This window comes from Aspergillus piperis (genome assembly GCF_003184755.1).
Source record: "Aspergillus piperis CBS 112811 unplaced genomic scaffold BO85scaffold_11, whole genome shotgun sequence".
Lineage (NCBI taxonomy): Eukaryota > Fungi > Ascomycota > Eurotiomycetes > Eurotiales > Aspergillaceae > Aspergillus > Aspergillus piperis.
In genome coordinates, this window is record NW_020291601.1 from 462,302 (window position 1) to 481,872 (window position 19,571).

General features: G+C 54.0%; 5 protein-coding genes across 5 annotated transcripts; 4 read left to right on the plus strand and 1 right to left on the minus strand.

The window, feature by feature from the left end:
• Window positions 1-480: 480 nt before the first annotated feature.
• BO85DRAFT_439276 (26S protease regulatory subunit 4) lies at window positions 481-4,247 on the plus strand (the record flags this gene model as incomplete). Its single annotated transcript, XM_025658707.1, has 6 exons — window positions 481-483; window positions 562-627; window positions 692-1,760; window positions 1,813-2,062; window positions 2,399-2,417; window positions 2,448-4,247. The coding sequence occupies 6 exons, from the start codon at window positions 481-483 to the stop codon at window positions 4,245-4,247; spliced, it is 3,207 nt and encodes a 1,068-aa protein (XP_025514686.1).
• Window positions 4,248-5,335: 1,088 nt separating this feature from the next.
• Window positions 5,336-7,909, plus strand: BO85DRAFT_373944 (DUF803 domain membrane protein; the record flags this gene model as incomplete). The annotated part of the gene is made up of 2 exons (XM_025656107.1): window positions 5,336-6,350; window positions 6,411-7,909. 2 exons carry the CDS (start codon window positions 5,336-5,338, stop codon window positions 7,907-7,909), a joined length of 2,514 nt encoding a protein of 837 aa, XP_025514687.1.
• An 882-nt stretch (window positions 7,910-8,791) lies between these two features.
• BO85DRAFT_40703 (putative beta-glucosidase) lies at window positions 8,792-11,976 on the plus strand. Its single transcript, XM_025657350.1, has 11 exons — window positions 8,792-9,110; window positions 9,217-9,309; window positions 9,361-9,468; window positions 9,527-9,603; window positions 9,655-9,762; window positions 9,817-9,995; window positions 10,043-10,111; window positions 10,160-10,375; window positions 10,425-10,722; window positions 10,775-11,013; window positions 11,078-11,976. Exons 1-11 carry the CDS (start codon window positions 8,933-8,935, stop codon window positions 11,859-11,861), a joined length of 2,349 nt encoding a protein of 782 aa, XP_025514688.1. The 5' UTR covers window positions 8,792-8,932; the 3' UTR covers window positions 11,862-11,976.
• Window positions 11,954-14,134, minus strand: BO85DRAFT_399039 (uncharacterized protein). The gene is made up of 3 exons (XM_025657084.1): window positions 14,030-14,134; window positions 13,844-13,969; window positions 11,954-13,776 (listed from the first exon to the last, which is right to left on the minus strand). The coding sequence occupies exons 1-3, from the start codon at window positions 14,051-14,053 to the stop codon at window positions 12,091-12,093; spliced, it is 1,836 nt and encodes a 611-aa protein (XP_025514689.1). The 5' UTR covers window positions 14,054-14,134; the 3' UTR covers window positions 11,954-12,090.
• Window positions 14,135-14,988: 854 nt separating this feature from the next.
• On the plus strand, window positions 14,989-19,280 carry BO85DRAFT_40762 (GRAM and VASt domain-containing protein). The gene is made up of 3 exons (XM_025657367.1): window positions 14,989-15,550; window positions 15,627-18,226; window positions 18,278-19,280. Exons 1-3 carry the CDS (start codon window positions 15,108-15,110, stop codon window positions 18,988-18,990), a joined length of 3,756 nt encoding a protein of 1,251 aa, XP_025514690.1. The 5' UTR covers window positions 14,989-15,107; the 3' UTR covers window positions 18,991-19,280.
• The last annotated feature ends 291 nt before the right edge of the window (window positions 19,281-19,571 follow it).

Sequence of the window (19,571 nt, forward strand, 5' to 3'; positions counted from 1 at the left end):
ATGTTCCGGACGACAAAAAAGGGAACAAGTTGTGTTGTAGAAGCAATATAGGGGAAATGACCCGTCGGGCTACCTGGACGGTTCGGAGTAGAGCTGAGCTGCCAGTTACATTTTGTACAGATCGGGCCCAGCTCGGTTGGCGCCAGGCTACTTTTGGCTTCTGGGCGGAGGATCCCAAGAGGGGCTTGCGGGAGATGCCTCAGGGATCAGCCACTAGCGCCTCAGGCACCAAGGCATGTAATAAGTACCGATCAGATCACGTCACGTGCTGCTAGATGTGCTGGACGGGCGCCAAGGCCCGAGCGGATGGCGACCAACAGCTTCCCAGCTGCGCAACGCATCAGCTTCACGTCCCCATCCTCCTTCACCCATCCCCATCTCTTCACCCCATCCACGCACATCGCGAACTTCTCATTATATTCCCCAGACCCCTGCATAGGTCATCTATAAGAAGCCTATTGCTTCTCACAGTTTTGGACTATGGTTGGTGCCCGGCGTTGGCCCTTGTTGACAGCTCTTGTCGGCTCCTGATGTCACGTATCTGACCAATCTTCATCACAGGGTAACCAGCAGTCCAACATCGGCGGAGGCCCCGGTGGCGATGGAAGAGATGAGAAGGACAAGAAGGTATGCTATACTCCCGTAATCTTCTTGTCAGGTAGCAGCCGGCTTACGTTACTCTTCTCTGCAGAAGGACAAGCCCAGATACGAACCTCCTCCGCCGCCTACGACTCGTCTCGGACGTAAGAAGCGCAAGGCTGCCGGCCCGAGTACTGCCTCAAAGCTTCCAGACATCTTCCCAACGTCACGATGTAAATTACGATACCTCCGAATGCAACGAGTCCACGACCATTTGTTGCTAGAGGAAGAGTACGTGGAGAATATGGAGCGCCTGCGCAAGACCAAGGCCCAGGCGGCGCTGGATTCGGCGAACCGTAATGATCTCGACATCATGGATCGGAACGCCGATGAGAGAAGCCGGGTTGATGATATGAGAGGCAGCCCCATGGGTGTTGGAAACCTGGAAGAGCTGATTGACGATGACCACGCCATTGTCTCGAGCGCGACTGGACCGGAATACTATGTTTCGATCATGTCATTCGTCGACAAAGACCTTCTCGAGCCTGGTGCCAGCATTCTTCTACACCACAAGTCGGTCTCGGTTGTCGGTGTGCTCACCGAAGAATCCGACCCCCTCGTATCAGTGATGAAGCTCGACAAGGCTCCCACAGAATCATATGCCGATATTGGTGGTCTGGAAACCCAGATCCAGGAAGTCCGGGAGTCTGTGGAGCTTCCTTTGCTCCACCCCGAGCTGTACGAGGAGATGGGTATCAAGCCACCCAAGGGTGTCATTCTTTACGGTGCCCCTGGTACCGGAAAGACGCTGCTGGCCAAGGCGGTCGCGAACCAAACCAGTGCTACTTTCCTCCGTATCGTTGGTAGTGAGCTGATTCAGAAATACCTTGGAGATGGCCCTCGTCTGGTCCGTCAAATCTTCCAGGTTGCAGCCGAGCACGCACCCTCCATTGTTTTCATTGATGAAATCGATGCGATTGGTACGAAGCGTTATGATTCTACGTCGGGTGGTGAACGAGAAATCCAGCGTACTATGCTTGAGCTTCTTAACCAGCTTGATGGATTCGATGATCGCGGTGACGTCAAGGTCATCATGGCCACCAACAAGATTGAGACCTTGGATCCTGCTTTGATCCGTCCGGGACGTATTGACAGAAAGATTCTCTTCGAAAACCCAGACCGTAAGTCTTTCAGCATTATGCCTTTTGTACCGCATTTGCTAACTATGCACAGAAAACACCAAGAAGAAGATCTTTACCCTGCACACTTCCAAGATGTCGCTCGGAGACGATGTGGACTTGGACGAGTTCATCAACCAGAAGGATGATCTCTCTGGTGCCGATATCCGTGCTATCTGCACTGAAGCTGGTTTGATGGCGCTGAGAGAGCGCCGGATGCGGGTGCAGATGGACGACTTCCGCGCAGCCAGAGAGCGGATCATGAAGACGAAGCAGGACGGAGGTCCAGTGGAGGGACTGTACTTGTAGGCGTGCAGATATCGATGTTGTACTTAGATTTTCCCTAGTTGAACCGATGTAGCGCGGTGCTATTAGGTCAAGAATCTATCCTAGTGTATCTTTACAATAGTAGCACCGGGTCACTTTGGTGGCCTGTTAAGTAATGTTGTCACAGGCGCTGCCCTTGAACTTGCACAAGCGTGTTATCTGTCCGTGCGCATTGTAGATGCTGCTGACCTGGAGCACTCATCCTTTCTCCGGTGACGTCGGGAGCCACTGCTTATCGAGAACTATGCACTTTTATCGCCACGTGATGGCCTCACGCAAACAGTGCAAACATGCCAAATCTTACAAACAACAAGGACATCATCCATCGCATCTGTAAGTCATCTCCGCCAAACTTTCATCCAGGACAAAAGACCAGCTGCCATAATGGACGGATTTGACGAGGAGGCATTCAAGAAGTTCTTTCCGACTAGCTTTGGCAAGCAAGAGAAGAAAACCGATGTCAGCTCGCAGATTGATCGCACTAAGCGCGCAGAAGTCTCTGTGAACCCTGATGGCGACGACAAAAAAGCGGGTATAACAGGAGAGGCGACGACTGACACGACGCCCGTGGCGGAGGAAGCGAACCAGAAAAACGATTCAGATAGTGATGATGGAAGCGACGACTCTGATGACGATTCCGACGATGAGGATGAGTTCCCGGTGTCTCACGAACTCGTTCTCAAGACACACGACCGCGCAGTGACTACGTTGACCGTGGATCCCGCAGGTTCGCGACTGATCACCGGCTCGACCGATTGTACTATAAAGCTACATGACTTCGCGTCCATGACCCCGTCGACCATACGCGCATTCAAATCCGTCGATCCTTCAGCCAAAAAGCAGTCTGCTGCGCAGGAGGCGCATGCCGTGCATTATGCAGCTTTCAATCCCTTGTCCCCCAGCTACGTCATGGTTGTTTCGGCCACACCCCAGCCAAGGATTTTGAGCCGCGATGGTGATACGGTTACCGAGTTTGTGAAGGGTGATATGTATTTGAGGGATCTGCATAACACCAAGGGCCATATCTCTGAGGTGACTGGCGGCGTGTGGTGTCCAACCGACGAGAATCTCTGTGCCACGGCAGGAACAGATAGTACTGTGCGCATCTGGGATGCCAATGTCGGTCGCTCACAGAAGGAGGTTATAGTGCACAAATCAAAAATGGCGGGATCCGCTGGCCGGAGCAAAATGACCGCTGTCGCATGGGGCTCACCCAAGCAGGGTGGACCTAATGTTCTCGTTGCTGCTGCGCTCGATGGCAGTTTGCTCATGTGGAGCGGGAACGGGCCGTACACTCGGCCAAGCGCAGAGATTAGAGATGCCCATGCTAAGGATACTTGGACGAGTGGCATCGACGTTAGCTCGGATGGACGACTTGTTATTACCAAGGGCGGAGATGACACTATCAAGCTATGGGATACCAGAAAGTTCAAGCAACCTATCACCACGGTCGCCCATCCTTCCAGCACGCGGTATCCGTCGTCGAATATCATATTCTCGCCTACATCCGCTAATGTTCTCACGGGCTCGGAGACTGGACACCTGCATATCTTGAATCCAGCTACGTTGAAGCCGGAACTGGTCACACCCGTTACGCCAGGATTGCCCGTTATCAGCGTTTTGTGGCATGAGAAGATGAACCAGATCATTACCGGCTCGGCCAACGCCGAAACCCATGTTCTTTACAACCCCAATATGTCTACCAAGGGTGCTGCCTTGATCATGTCCAAGGCACCGAAGCGTCGACACATTGATGATGACCCAAGCCTTACCATGGACCTCACCCAGGGGATTTCTGGCGATTCTGTGGTTGTCGGATCCAACGGGGTGCCTCATTACAGTTCCTCCACCTGGTCCGCCCGGCACCCGACCATCGGACTCACGGCGTCAGGCCGTCCAAGAGATCCACGGAGACCCCATCTACCAGCACAAACACCCTTTGCCAAATCGCAGCCGGATGAGAAGCATATCCGCGAGAACATTCCTCTCAGTTCGATGCGGGATGAGGATCCCCGGGAAGCTCTGCTTAAGTATGCGGACAAGGCTGAGAAGGACCCGATATTCACCAAGGCGTGGAAGGAGACGCAGCCCACGCCGATCTACCGGGATATTAGTGATGATGAAAACGAGCAGGGGCCGGATAAGAAGCGGGCAAAGCGGTGAGGTGTTTGCGACCGATCGGAAATAATAAACATTGGTTTCCATTCCTTCTACGCCATGATTCAGGACATGTACACAGTATACTTTTGGAGCAAGGGCGGCGTTGAGCGTGATGAACTTTCGTGGCAGATAAAGTGTGTTAATAATCATCCGCCCACTAAACGGAGTTGAACAAACAACAGAGATACCCTATGGCAGTAAATCTTGTGAAACTGTAAGACATAATAGTGCATAACAAGTAAGTAAGTGTACTCTGCTGTGTAGAAAGTGTACTTGCGGGCATGGACAGCCTGCTCGATGACGTTGAAGGGGCTGGTGGGTGGGCCAGGATGTGCAAGTCGTCCATTCTCCGGATCGTCCACTCGACGTTGATCTGGAGGAGGCGAGCAAGCCAATGATTCCACGACTGCGGCGGGCTCCTCGATAATCTACTACTGCAGCCTGTCCGGCTTTGATTGCCCAGCAAACCTCACGCGATGCTGCGCTTATACGTGGTATTTCCCACTCTCCCAACTTGAGCAGGCTCGCACGTGCGAACTGGTCGTATCCAAGGATTTTAGGCCCGAGTTTAGGGACTGCGACTAGTCTCTCTCGCCGGTTCTCTCGGCATCTCTCTCTATCCCATAATCCCCCCATCCCTCCGCCCTCCCCCCGTCTTATTCTCTACACCCGTGCCCTGAACCACCGTCGGACCTCGCTCGCGGATGACGAGCGTCTGCATTAATTTTACAGCTTGTGGTGCCTTTCGGAGTCTCTTCCCTGTCGCTGGTGAACGAAGACTCCCGAGCTTGGATTTTATTACTTAGGGGATACAGAATGTCGTGGCTCACAGCAGCATGAACCCCTGCCCCCCAAAGAAGCTGATGCCAACAATCTGAAGGATTATATGCTGTGACGACTACCGGAAGCCTCCCCTTCGTTACAGTCAGTCGGCCGCCAGTTTTCTTGCCGGTTTGTCGACATCGGAGGCTTTCCGCATCCTACAACCTTATAGCGGCGGATCAGTCGGGACCTCCTTTTCACTCCCGCGCTCGCCTTTTAATCAGGCCTACTTGCGCCCGGCATCCCCTTGAGTCAACCTCCTATTGCGGATGGCTTACTTGCAAGAGGTGCCCCTGGCAGCAGGCCTGCTCACCGCGCTCGCCTCCTCCGCTGTTCCTACGCCAACACCCACACCGTTTCACTACTTCCCCTCCTCGTCCCAGCCTTCTCCGACGTTCACGTCCAGCCCCGGGTCTGACAATGGCGATGGCGGAAATGGTGGAGGAATGCACGAATGGTCATCCTTGATTGGAATTGTGACTGCGTTGGCGGGCAATGTGTTGATTTCCCTGGCGCTCAACATCCAGCGCTATGCTCACATCCGTATCGATAAGGAGTGGGAACAGGACAAGTTGAGACACGAGTTGGATTGGAAGCGTGCGAACCATGGACACGGCCACTCTGGCGCATATGGATCTGTCGATGACGACGACTTTGACGGAGACGCAAGTCGAGGAAGACATCGTGCGTCTCGACCGGGTCGTTACCGGGATGAATCTCCTACATCTGAACCCGATCATTATGAGGAACCCCGCGGCCATTCCGGACGAAACCGCCGTTACAGGGACGACGAGACAGACTCACAGGATCATATGCAGGACTCCATGATATCCGACCGGACTGCGCGATCGGGGAGTGAGCGTTTGCGCCGCAAATCATATCTTCGATCGCCGTACTGGTGGGTGGGAATTGTGCTCATGTCACTTGGCGAGGTCGGGAATTTCATGGCCTATGGATTTGCTCCGGCGTCTATTGTGTCACCGCTCGGCGTTGTCGCCCTCATCTCGAATTGCGTTATTGCGCCATTTATGCTGAAGGAGAAATTCAGACAGCGTGACTTGTGGGGAGTTCTTATCGCGATCGCAGGAGCGGTGGTGGTTGTCCTCAGCGCAAAATCATCGGAAGAGAAGATCGGCCCCCATGATATCTGGGAGATGATTACGCGCTGGGAGTTCGAGTTGTACCTGGGCGTTTCCGCTGCGCTTATTGTCGGGCTCATGTGGGCAAGCGGCAAGTATGGATCGCGATCCATCCTGATCGATGTCGGCTTGGTGGCATTGTTTGGTACGTACACATGGCGCCATTAATGATATCCTGGTGGATCGTTGCTTACTGTTTGACCAGGTGGATATACTGCTTTGTCGACCAAGGGTGTCTCATCGTTGCTATCTTTTACACTTTGGCACGTCATTACGTTCCCAGTCACCTATCTTCTAGTCTTCGTTCTTGTTTTCAGTGCCCTTATGCAGATCCGGTACATCAACCGAGCTCTGCAACGGTTTGACTCGACTCAAGTCATTCCAACACAGTTTGTGCTTTTCACTCTCTCCGTCATCATCGGGAGCGCTGTACTGTATCGAGACTTTGAGTCCTACACAGCTGAGCGTGCGTGCAAATTCGTGGGTGGTTGTGTCCTGACGTTTATGGGGGTCTACTGTATTACCAGCGGCCGTGTACGCGCAGACAACGAGTCTACCTTCTCCATTGACGACGAAGAGGAGGCTATCGGCTTGTTGGGCGCAGACCGTTATCATGATAGGGTCGATCTATCGCCCCCTGCTCCACAAGCTCGCGCCCATAAGGCAGGACGAAAAGTCCGTACCCCGGCGGAGGATCATCTTCAGTCTCCTTCGGGGTCCCTCCTTAGTCAGGGCATTGAAGACGTGGATGACGATCAGCGGACACCTAGGGGCGTCTTATCGGCTGCGCCATCTTCCCCACGCGGCTCGCTGACCGCTGAGTTGCTTGAAGAACCTTCTTCGGAGCCTTCCTCGCCCATGCATGCTCGTTCGCTTCTGACGAACCCATGGGCAGACTCTCTTGAGTCGGCCATCCAAACCCCCAATACTGAACCACCGATCCATCGCCCTTCTACACCCCCGGCGCAGTCGGAGCTTACAGCACACGATTCGCCCTTTCTCCTTCGTTTCCCCCCTGCTCCTGGCGCTGAGGATGAGTCGGCAGGCCCAACTTCGGGCCATGGACGGACTCAGTCGAACGTTCGAAAAGCCATTGTCCCGCAGACGCCGCCCGCTCGGCATTTACGCAACTCCATTTCAAAATTCTCACCTGGTCCTCTTCTGCCAACCATCTCGGCCGGCTTTAGTGCGGTAGTAGCGGAGACACTACGCCGCGGCGAGATCAGTCCCAATAAAGGACGAAGACTACACCACCGGATGGACCGGAGAAAACAGTTGAGCACGACGGTCTTGGAAGGATTTACTCGGCAGCGTAACGGAGACGCAAGAGGCGGCGAGTACGAGGTGGATGGCGATGTTGAGAACACTCACAGCCTTGGGTTCCCGCTTTCCAGCAGTCGACTTCCAGGGACTGGTGCCCTTGCTACTGCTCCAGTAAGCACTGGGGATCTCACACCTGCTGTTGATTCAGAAGAGGGCCCCATCAACCAGCATGAAGACAACACTACCTCACTCTCGCGGCTTCGCAGCTTGAGTGACTCGTGGAGTGGTGGTCTCGCCTGGCTGGGTGGCGTTCTCCACAAACCGGGAGCGAACAGAGGATCGGAGGCTACGACGAGCATCCGAGAGAATGAAGGTGAAGACGGTGCCGAGTCGCAGGGGAACCAAGACGGGCAGAGTACCGGCGCAGGTACGCGGGCGTAATTTGAGCTGTTGACGGTGACTGGCTCACACCGATTGTTAGTACATACGTTTGTTTTCCTATAGATAATTCACGGGTGGAGGCTGTCTCACACCACTGCGAGCATTAGCATTCTTCGACTATATAGCCGTTTAATAGAATTTGAGAAGCGAATGTGTGTTGTATTTCCGGTAGCTCGAGGCCAGTGGCAATATTTAATTTGCGTTAGACTTGCTAGTGTCCAAAAGGTGGAACCCATATCCAAGACTTTCTTCAGCTGGCCCACCCCGCGGGCATTCCATCAATATCGGGACGGGCCTTAGTTCCATCCTTGCACCTTTGCAGGCCTGCTGGTCCGAGGAAAGACGACGATAGGTGGAGAAAGAGCAGCAAGCAGCCGGCAAGTCCGCACCAAATCCCCTGCACCCTGGCCCAACTAGGGCTAACTAGCAGCTGTTAGTCTGCTGCATGGATCATCTCCGAGTCATTTCCCAAGATTGCTTACCCCTCCCCTTCTCGCCATCGTCCTGAATTTACCCGTGCTCATACTGGAGTACACCTCCCATCCTGGGAAATTACTCCATTGACTGCCAATCTAAAGTATCGCGGGACTCGACCGATGTCCAGTCAGCTGGCTCGCCTTCAGCTTCGGACTCATGCATCATGCTATCTTATTCGTTGCTGCTTCTCCACGCTCCCCAAGACTACCAGCCCCCATGGGTACTGGCCTCATCTCCGAATGGATCGCATGAGCACAGCCTAAATTAAACGGATTCCTTGTCCGTCGCTGCCGATGGCATTCCTTAGTGTGTTTGCTGGGAATTTTTTTCTTTTCTTGTTTTTCTGTTCTGGTTGTCTGGAGCTCCGCTTGGTCTGCACACTAGAAATTATATGCTGCCTGCATGATGTTAAATACCGAGGGGGATCTCCCCCTTGAGCTTCCTCTTCTGTCCTTTCCCCAATATCTGCCTGCTTGTCTACCTGCATAAGCTCGCTCGTTCCCAAGGAGCTGGAAGAGCAGATCATTGGCTCTTCACTTAGCCATCATGGTGGCCGGTCTTTTCGCAAAGGCGCTTTTGCTCCTTCAGCTTGGGTCTGGGGCTCTGGCTGTGCAGAATGTCTCCAGACCTCTGTACAAGAATCTCCAAGCGCCTGTGGAGGCGCGAGTCTCTGATCTTCTCAGTCGCATGACTGTTGAGGATAAGATGGCTCAATTGATGCAGGGTGCGTATTACTTTCTTCACGAGCAGTCTCACGACTGTGGAGATGATTGATTGTTTTGTTCGGATGCAATTGCGTTCATTGCAGTGGCTAATGCCTGGTGGTATAGGTGACATCGGCAACTGGATGGACAGCACGACTGGGGCTTTCAACTACACCGGCTTGGTGGAGAACATGGAGATGAAGGCTGGTGCATTCTACAGTATGCATTTTCTTTTCTGAATATTTGCAGACTGGCAACTAACATTGGTAGTTGGATATGCTGTTCCCTGGGACTGGCTTGCCACCAACATCAAGAGAGCCCAAGATTATCTGCTGCAGAATACGACGCTGGGAATTCCTGCTCTTGTTCAGACTGAAGGTATGTCTACCTCCTTATCCAGCTGATGTCGTTGCTGATCCATGGTTGCTGTCTACAGGTCTTCATGGCTTCTTGCTCGAGAATGCGACGATCTACAACTCCCCGATAGGATACGCCTGTTCTTTTAATAGAAAAGTTAGTTTCCTGCTGTCTGTCACCTACAACTAAGACTGACTCTGTGAATAGTTGGTTGAGAAAATGGGACGACTCATTGCGCAGGAGGCTCGTGCTATTGGTGCCAACCAACTGTTTGCGCCGCTGGCCGATCTGGCTCGCGAACTCCGATACGGTCGGGTAAGAACTGCAATACTCCAGCGATGATGACTTGCTGACGATAGTCGATCACAGGTTGAGGAGACATTCTCCGAGGACTCTTATCTTGCCGGTGAAATGGCCTACCACTATATCGTAGGAATGCAGAGTTTGAACGTTTCCGCCACTGTCAAGCACTTCGTGGGATACAGTTTGCCTGAACAGGGTCTGAACACTGCGCCTGTCCAAGGAGGAGAGAGATACCTGCGCTCAACGTAAGTGCATTTTACCTTCTGAAGAACAAGCACCTAACACAGTCTAGCTGGCTGCCGTCCTTCAAGAGGGCCATCGTGGATGCTGGTGCATGGAGTATCATGAGCGCCTACCACGCGTAAGTCACTACAACCAACGACAGTCGGCTACCACTCACAGGTTCTAGATACGACGGTATCCCCGCAGTGGCCGACTGGTTCACTCTCACCAAGATCCTCCGAGAAGAATGGAAATACGACTACTATGTAATCAGCGATTCCGGTGCCACAGACAGACTGTGCACAGCCTTCAAGCTCTGCAGAAGCTCTCCCATCGATATGGAGGCCGTGACAACCCAGGCCCTACCCGCCGGCAACGACGTCGAGATGGGCGGAGGTTCATTGTGAGTACCCCAATCATCCGGCGTAAGCAACCCAGCTAACAGATCATAGCAACTACCAGAAGATCCCCGAGCTCGTCGAGTCCGGCCAACTGGACATCGAGGTCGTCAACACCGCCGTCTCCAGAGTTCTCAGAGCCAAGTTCGAAATGGGCCTCTTCGAGAACCCCTACCCTGCGGCTCCTCAATCCGAATGGAACAAGCTGATCCACAGCCCGGAGGCAGTCGAGCTCGCGAGAACCATCGACAAGGAGTCCATCGTCCTGCTCGAGAACCACAACGAGACCCTCCCCCTGAAGAAGAGCGGTAGCATCGCCGTCATCGGGCCCATGGCACACGGATTCATGAACGTGAGACTATCCCCGCTGCAACTGTTAGAAAGCTCACAGCTAACCCGCCCAGTACGGCGACTACGTGATCTACGGCAGCCAATGGCGCGGCGTCACCCCTCTCGACGGCATCAAAGCCGCCGTCGGCGACGCCGCCACGGTCAACTACGCGCAAGGCTGCGAACGCTGGAGCAACGACGAGTCAGGCTTCGACGAAGCCATCGCAGCAGCGAAGAAATCCGACGTGGCCATCGTCGTGGTAGGCACCTGGTCTCGCGACCAGACCGAACTATGGGAGAACTACAACGCCACGTACGTCCCCCAACCACCCCCAACCCTACCCCCATCCACCACTAACCAACACCCTCCAAACCAGAACCGGCGAACACGTAGACCTCGACTCCCTCGCGCTCGTCGGCGCCCAAGGACCCCTGATCCGCGCAATCCGCGACACGGGCATCCCGACCATCGTCGTTCTCTCGAGCGGCAAGCCCATCACAGACGTAACCTGGATCGCGAACAGCACCTCTGCCCTCCTGCAACAATTCTACCCGTCAGAACAAGGCGGCAACGCGCTCGCAGACATCCTCTTCGGAGACTACAACCCTTCAGGAAAACTCTCCGTCAGTTTCCCGCACTACGTCGGCGACCTGCCCATCTACTACGACTACCTGAACTCGGCGCGCAACATCGGCGACGCGGGGCACGCTTACCCGAACGGCACGTTGGAGTTCGGACACCAGTATGTCCTGGGTGATCCGCATGCTGTGTACCCGTTTGGGTATGGGAAGAGTTATTCGAGCTTTGAGTATGGTGAGGTTAGGTTGAGTAAGACGAATGTGTCCGTGAGTGATGAGACGGTGGTTGTTAGTGTTGAGGTGAGGAATTTGGATGAGGAGAGGGAGGCCACGGAGGTCGTGCAGGTTTATGTCGTTGATGAGATTGCGTCGGTTGTGGTGCCAAATCGGTTGCTTAAGGGGTTTGAGAAGGTGGTTGTTCCGGCGGGGGGAAGTGTGGAGGTGGAGATTGAGATTAAGGTAAAGGATTTGGGGCTGTGGGATAGGAAGATGGAGTATGTGGTTGAGAAGGGCGAGTTTGGGGTCTTGGTTGGGAGTAGTTCCGTGGATATTAGGGGGAGGGCGGCGTTTTGGGTTGTTTAGTTTTTACTTACTAGTGTGTAGTAGTAAGGAGTGGTAGTTGGCATCTACTTCAAATGGTGATATACTTATTTGTGAATAGTATAGATGTGGTTGGGTATATATAGTCAGTTCATCATTTCACTTCGTGTGCTTGCTTTTGGCTAATAATGACAGGACATAGTATATAAGTAGTTCATATAGAGGTATCCAACCCAAGAATAAGCATAGTCGTGAAGATAGGGCAAGATGATTAATCAGACCCCTCCCGCTCACCATTCGAAGTGTCTGCATTTTCTGTGGTCGTCGTTGTTGTCTCCCCTCCAGCTTTCGATGACCCGTCCTCTGTATCCGCTACTCCCTGCTGCGTGCTCGATCGTCTGCTACTGCTACCTGGTCGAGCAGTAGCACTACTACCACCAGCGGAAGTAGTGGCAGCAGAAGTACCAGCCGCACCTGCACGTCTCGATTTCGCTCCCTCCTTCAACTTCTCCCATCGCTCTCTATACCGGCCTAACACATCGCGGAGTTTGTCGTTCTCGCGGCCGACTTTGCCCAGTTCTTTCTCGCCGCGACGGACCATTTCCTCTAGTTCCTTGATGCGCTGGTCGTAGTCTGTTGCTGGGACTGGAGGTGATGAGATGCCGGCGTTGCCGCCACCGGTAGTTGCAACCGGAGAAGGAACTTGCGATTGGGTATGAGACTGAGGCTGGTCCAGAGACGGGACATTCTGAGTATGGTGCATTGCTCGTAGGGATTGTTGCAGCGCCATGGAGCTGGATTGAGCGTTGACTTCCCACATGTGTAGTCGCTTGGAGAGAGTATCTGATAGATGGCGGAGGGCTTGGTTCTCCATCTGTAGCTCTTCCATGGTTTTCGGGTTCTGGGTGAGGCGGGAGAACTTCTCGCTCTGGCTGGTGGGGGTGCGGGATGTAGCTTTGCTGCCCATCGGTGCTGCTGCTGCACCAGAGAGGCTCTGGCGGAGTTCTGGGGATGGAGGGGTCTCGCGGGCGTCGACGAAGTCTTCGTCGGCAGCGTCTTCAAAGCTGCTTCTTCGGGCTTCTTTCTCGGCCCGCGTCAGGATTCCTGCGTAGGAGACGGTGCCGCCGGTGGTGGGGACCACGTAGAAGGACTCGGCGGCGCTGCCGGTTCCGCCGCTTGCGCCACCGGTGTTGTCTTTGATGGCTTGGAGGGCGGCGCGGGAGAAGAGCTTGTTGATGTCTGGTTCGGCGGAGCGGTCGGGGACGGCGTTGTAGCGGTCGGTTTTGGTGTCCGGGGCGGATTTGCGGCTGGCGGAGGGTTGCGAGGATGGGTCGGTGCCTAGGGGGAGGCCGGCGAAGGCTAGGGGTGCGGAGATCTTAGAGATGAGGCCTTCGAAGGTGGAATAAAACTTTTGGAAGGGTTCCTCGGTGAGGGAGGCTCGTGGGCGGGACGGCTCTGAGGGCTCCGCTGGTGCGTACTGCTGTGAGGTGACGTCCGTTGGGCTGGGTGTTGGCGGGATCCAGGGTTGTCGAGCGGAAGTTGATGTGCGGTGGCGCTCGCGCTCGCGCTCACGCTCCCTCATCCCTTGCATCTGTGCGGTGCCTCGTAGTCGGGACTCGCTTGTTCGGATCTTGCTTGGGCCATCGGTCATCTTGGCCCCGGCTTGCTGGGGAGCGATTGTTGGCGATGCCGGAGAGGCACGATGCGCGGGGATTCCTCGTGCAGATGCTAGGTTGCTGGCGATGGAGGATGACTCTCTCGATGGTAGACGAGGGTGTCCAGATAGCCGTGGGATATGCTGGGGATCAGTGGAGGTGGATGCTCTCGCCCCCGATTCTGTGGAGATCTGGGCAGCTGCGCCGGGCCCTGCATTGCTTTGGGGATTCTCATGTTGGAAACGGAGGATCTGTGCCAGCTTTTTGTGATGTTGTTCGAGCAAGTGGAGGGTCCGCAGAGCCTGTGCAGTCGAGGCAATGAGCCAGCGTTCTCGTGTGTGTAGATGCAGCGATGCGTCATAGACGTACCTCTTTATCCGAGCTATTCTGGGCTGCAGTGGCAAATTCTCCCGCAGCAAGATCATGTTCCTCGCTGGCTGCTACGGGGTTCGACTTGCGAGTCTCGAGAACTGCATTGCGAGCGTGGGTATGAGCCTTGTCCGAAGGGGTCTGTCAGGCCGGATACAACGCTTGAGGCCGCGCAAGAAGACTTACCAAGGTCAGAGGAGCAGTCTCCATGGCTGTGGAGGTCTCAAAAGAGAACTAAAATTTCCGGGGTGGACTACCACAAGCCACCCTCCAAAGCGAGTGAATGTGAGTTGAATATGATCGGAGAAGAACGATTTAAGACATTCAGATAAGGGCCGACGAAGGAACTATCGCTGGTGACGACATCCCCTCACCGCTTCGGGCAGATCACGCGGTGGTACCAATGGGACGGTAACATTACCACCCATGGAACCAGTCCCGCAAGTACCAATAAGTACCCTTCCCTACTATCCACTACCAGCATCTACCGCACTGTTACCGCTGCAACCCCCTGATTCCGGATCGTGGTATGGTTGTGACCGTAATACACTGGCGCATACACTGTGACAGCTCCGGCACCGCCGCAATTCTATAATTAACCAGCTGCAGCACTGGCAAGTTTCGCCATCGCGATCAAGATATATTAATTATCAGAGATCTAGAAAGCAAGCCCAGGGGAGAGTAGACAGAGTATATAAAATTACAGCTACAGAAGAACCCCCTATCGTAATCGTATCCCTGCCGATCGGAAATCCACCTTGTAGATATACATCCCCCCCGGCGGAGAAATACGAGCGGAAGAAGGTCACCGGCGGTAATGCTCCGTTCACTGTCGATTGTCTGGCAGCTTTGCGGAGTTGCACTTCGAAGCGCCTTCGTTTCGCTTTCCTTCTCCTCATCGTCATCTTTACCCCTTCCTCCCCCCCACCCCCAATTTTCTTTTTCCTTAACTTATCTTTTCCCCTAAATTCTTCAGTAGTAGGGAAGTCAGAGGAAGGACATGCTGTGGGCGCTGCGACCATCTAGACGCAGTTAGACCCATCTCTCCCCTCTACGACCCTCCTTTTCTGCTGACGTTACCTTACTTTCTACATACAATGCATTGCTAGAGACGTCGACCGGTTCTGACCTCTAGCATGCGCACTGCCGTTGCTATCCAATATTCCCTTGAACTCTAAATCAATCGTTCATTCACTTTCGTTTCTGCCTCTATTCGTCCTCCCCTCATCCCCCTCACCCCCGCTCCTCCATTCGCTCATCCACCATGGAGGCCAACCCGATCCCCGAACCCCCGCCGGTTCCAGAAACCGATATACCCAGCATCAGCAAAGTGAATCGTACCAAGACCACTCCGGTTGATCTGGAGACAATGGGAAGTTCGTCCCGAAGCAATGGGCGCTCCTCAATCGACTCGACCTCCGACAGACCCAAGTCGCAAGCCGGCGAGGCTGATTCCGCCAAGGCAGGCTCCAGCGGATTTTCGAAGCTTTTGGCCGCTCGACGGAAGAAGAAGAAGGATAAGAACCAGAAGCAGTCCGATGAATCGTCCACCCAGCTGGAGACGGAGAGTAGCAAGGATGTCCAGGAGAGTCGATCGACAGAGTCGCGCGACGGCCTTTCCACCACCTCATCAGTCGGCCACGAGAACCTGAGCCCCCCGGACCATGACACTGTCAACTTGCTGACGGACGACTCCGAACCTGACAGGTGAGTTCATGTGTCCCCGTTCCATTGGTACGCCGTCGGCGAGTCAAGTAGATGTCTAACGTGGATTGACCCAAAGAACACCCCCTCTTACATCTCACAACTCCCATGCTGGCTTTTACACCTCATCCTCCCCCCTTATAAGGACCACATCGGTAGACGAGACGGAAGAAGATGGTAAAGGCGACGCGGAAGCTACCGCTCCCGAGTCGCAACAGGAGACGGAGCGACCGCCTAGCCAACATGGCTCTTCATTAAACGTGCCATCGGACCGCGGGAAGAAACGAGGCATCTCGCCCGGACGTCGCTTCAAGAACGCCTTCGGCTCCAACCCGGATAAGAAAGCCTCTAACCGCGATCGAGCAGAATCTACGTCTAGCTCCAAAAGCAGTAGAAGAGGCAGCTTATCAGCGAAGAGAGCTCAGACTGTGGCTGAACCGCCCCCGCCTTTGCCAGCTCCCATTCGCACTGATCTCAAGGAAGACAAGCCTCTCCCTTCTCTAGAAATTCCTGCTCCGAGAACACCCCCGCATACCGCCATTCCGCACCCGCAGACCACCGTAACTCCTCCCACCCCGAATACCGAATTTCCTAGGCTTTTCACCTCGCCAGACGTAACTAGGTCGCCTGATTCTATCCACTCGAAAGATTCACCAGCCGGTATCATTGTCAGCCCTTCGGGGAATATGATCTCCCACCGGCGTGTGCGGTCCGCCTCTGCGGCGAGCCACAAGCCCAGCAAGCTGTCCAACTCCATATCCGCGATAGGACCGACGATTGAAGAGACCAAAGCGAGCGCAAAATCACCGGGTCCCATGCAAACCGGGTTCTTCTCATCCGTCTTCTCTGCCGCACAGAACGCAGCCTCGACTCTGAGCAGTAGTCTTAACTCTCAGTCAAAGGGTCGCAATGTTGCACAAGGAGGGCTGAATGAATCTGAGAATCAGCCTTCTGCTGAGGGAGCGCCCGGCCCCAGCCAGCCCATTAACAATAAAGCAGAAGAGAAAAAGCCATTGGCCGTCGATACTCTGGGATCTGGAGATCTGGACTTTAGCCATCTGGATATCGCCATACCCCCCGGTGGTTCTGTCTCCACACCGGACGGCGTTGTGATCACCAAACCAGACTTGCCCTTGGAAAAGCGCAAAGTATCGCGACGTGATGAAGAAGCAGCCAGGCTTGAGGATAGTCGTGCAGCCCGGGCAGTCACAATGGCCTACGAAAAGCCCTCGGAGACGTCGTTGGTCCCTTCGACAGATGACGGTCTCGACGTACAGTCCAGTGCTTCTTTTACGAAGGAGGGCGCTGGCGACCAAACCCCACCAAGTGGCAGTATACTCGATGGTGAGATTGGTCATACTCGGCCCTATCGAAGCGGTAGCGTGCGAAGCCGGCTTGCCCGGCGCCGGCACCGTGGGTCTTCAGCAGCAACTACATCGACGCTTGGTGCAATTGGCGCCAGTGCTATTGCCTTGGGTGCACCGGCTGCCAATGCCAGCATGCCCCGCCTGACTGGCTTTGCTGTTGCCAGCAAAAAGCGAAACAGGGACTTCCATCAACTGTTCCGCAGTGTACCCGAAGACGATTACCTGATCGAGGACTACAGCTGTGCCTTGCAACGAGAGATCATTCTAGCTGGTCGAATCTACATTTCAGAAGGCCACATCTGCTTTTCCAGTAATATTCTGGGTTGGGTGACCACCCTTGTAATCAGCTTTGACGAAGTCGTGGCGATAGAAAAGGAGTCCACTGCAATGGTGTTTCCGAACGCCATAGCTATCCAGACGCTACATGCTCGGCATACTTTCCGCAGTCTTCTTAGTCGAGAGTCTACCTATGATCTCATGGTCAACATTTGGAAGATCAACCACCCTTCTCTCAAGAGCTCTGCCAATGGAACCAGAGTCACGGATGGCACAGGAGATAAGACAGAGAAAGCCGGTGAAAGCGATGATGAGAGCGAGGAAGAAGACGAGATTTACGATGAGGACGAAGAAGGCGACAATGCTGATAGCCTCTTCGAAGCTGCCGGCGCCAGCGTGAATGGGAGTGACAAGTCCTTACCTACCAAGCCTGTTAGCCGCAAAGCTTCGGGCGCTCTTGCCAATGCCAATGGGGCTGGACAGGCCGGAGCCAACTCCAGCGGTGATGGAAAAGGCAGCAAGTCGGGCTCACCCGCTGATGGTGACACTGACTTCCCTGGCCCGCCAACTCATCCTCCCACCGAGTATACTGACCCTGCAGGCCAATACGATAAGGTGGTAAAGGATGATGTGATCCCAGCGCCTCTCGGAAAGGTCTACTCCTACGTGTTTGGAGCGCAATCTGGTGCTTTCATGACGAAGTTCCTTGTCGAAAATCAAAAATCGGGAGAGCTTCAATTTGAAACTGGAAACAAGGGTCTCACCAACGACAGCCGCACACGAAATTATTCGTATATCAAGCCGTTGAACGGATCCATTGGTCCCAAGCAGACAAAGTGTATCAGTACTGAAACGCTGGATTTCCTTGACTTGGAAAAGGCCGTGCTTGTTACCCTCGGCACCCAGACACCCGACGTCCCCAGCGGTAATGTCTTCTTGACCAAGACCAAGTACCTCTTCACATGGGCGCCGAACAACCAGACACGATTTCTCATGACGTGTACCATCGAGTGGTCAGGAAAGAGTTGGCTCAAGGGTAGGTCCACTGCGTCGAATGACCCACAGCAGCCGTGCTAACAGAAACCAGGTCCCATTGAAAAGGGTGCGATTGACGGGCAAACTGCGTTTGGAAATGACTTGGTTGCTGCCCTCAAAGCTGCTGTTGTTCCTCGTGGCCGCACGGGTGGCGGTAAAAGCAAGGGTAAGGGACGACGCAAGAAGAGCGAGGTCGCTCAGGAGGCGGCGGCTGCTGCTGCCAAAGCAGCGGAGGAGGAACGAGCACAGCAGGCGAATTCCTGGGGAGTTTTGGAGCCGCTCCATGGAGTGCTTGGACCTGTTGTGGACACGGTCAAGCCTCTTTTGAGCGGAAACGTCGCCATGGTGTTAGTCGGCATTCTGCTTTTCTTGCTCTTCTTCCGACGCCCGTCTCAACCATCCGTAGTATCCCACGACATCGGATGCCCTGGTTACTCATTACCCCAACGTCTGGCCGCCTATGAGGAAATGTGGCGCCGTGAAGAAAGCGAGCTCTGGAGCTGGCTAGAAGACAGGGTTGGGATGGACGGATTAGCCATACCCACCGTCAGTCGGTCGACGGGCTCTCGGACACAGCAATACTCTCGCAAAGTCCAGAGCGAACGTGCGCTGGCCAGCAAAGTCAACGAAGAAAAAATGTCCGACCTCGAAATGGATCATGCTATTCGCACTACGCGTGAAAGGCTCGATACTCTGGAGAAGATCCTCCTCGACCGACGATCCCAGCCTGCAGCGGACCAAGCAGTTGTCCACAGCGAGCTGTAAGGCCGACCCGCAAAAGTAACAACCCCATCTCTACACATGGAGAACCGGGTAAAAGCATAACGCTATATTCACATTGTATGGTGACATCAGCATCCCATACGTCCCTCGTTACCACTTTCGTTTCTTTTTTCCATTCTATTTTCCTTCCTCGTCTTGTCAGCGAGTTGCGGTGTTTAGGGCGGTTACATTCTCCCCTTTCACGGTATTCCTTCTCATCATACAGTCGGATTCAAATTCGAGCATCAATCTGGGATTTGTATGCTTAGTTTTTAAGTATCCTGAGCGAGACATTTGTTTATTCTATGTATTCCGTCACTCACTCTTTCTCTTTTTGTTCCTCTTTTCCTCATATTTTTCTCCTCTTTTTCCATGTCTCTATATACATATTCCTCCCCGGTCTGAACTGTGTGTGACTACTACTACTACTACTACTACTACTACCACTACTTTATTTGGCTCTGTGGAAAAGGAGAGAGAGCACTTTGTACATGAGCACCAACTATCTACATGTCTATATAAATATTTTTTCAGGTCATACTTTCCGATTTCACGATCGGTGGTGGGGGTTGGGTAGGGTTGTC

Bases quoted from the DNA above. Each gene is read 5' to 3' on its own strand.
- BO85DRAFT_40703 (XM_025657350.1), top strand. From the start codon at position 8,933: ATGGTGGCCGGTCTTTTCGCAAAGGCGCTTTTGCTCCTTCAGCTTGGG. The intron at 10,112-10,159 runs GTAAGTCACTAC...CACAGGTTCTAG, and splicing joins ATCATGAGCGCCTACCACGC to ATACGACGGTATCCCCGCAG. The intron at 11,014-11,077 runs GTACGTCCCCCA...CCTCCAAACCAG, and splicing joins TGGGAGAACTACAACGCCAC to AACCGGCGAACACGTAGACC.
- BO85DRAFT_399039 (XM_025657084.1), bottom strand. From the start codon at position 14,053: ATGGAGACTGCTCCTCTGACCTTG. The intron at 13,970-14,029 runs GTAAGTCTTCTT...CCTTCGGACAAG, and splicing joins AGACTGCTCCTCTGACCTTG to GCTCATACCCACGCTCGCAA. The intron at 13,777-13,843 runs GTACGTCTATGA...TCGACTGCACAG, and splicing joins AGAATAGCTCGGATAAAGAG to GCTCTGCGGACCCTCCACTT.
- BO85DRAFT_40762 (XM_025657367.1), top strand. From the start codon at position 15,108: ATGGAGGCCAACCCGATCCCCGAACCCCCGCCGGTTCCAGAAACCGAT. The intron at 15,551-15,626 runs GTGAGTTCATGT...ATTGACCCAAAG, and splicing joins GACGACTCCGAACCTGACAG to AACACCCCCTCTTACATCTC. The intron at 18,227-18,277 runs GTAGGTCCACTG...AACAGAAACCAG, and splicing joins AGGAAAGAGTTGGCTCAAGG to GTCCCATTGAAAAGGGTGCG.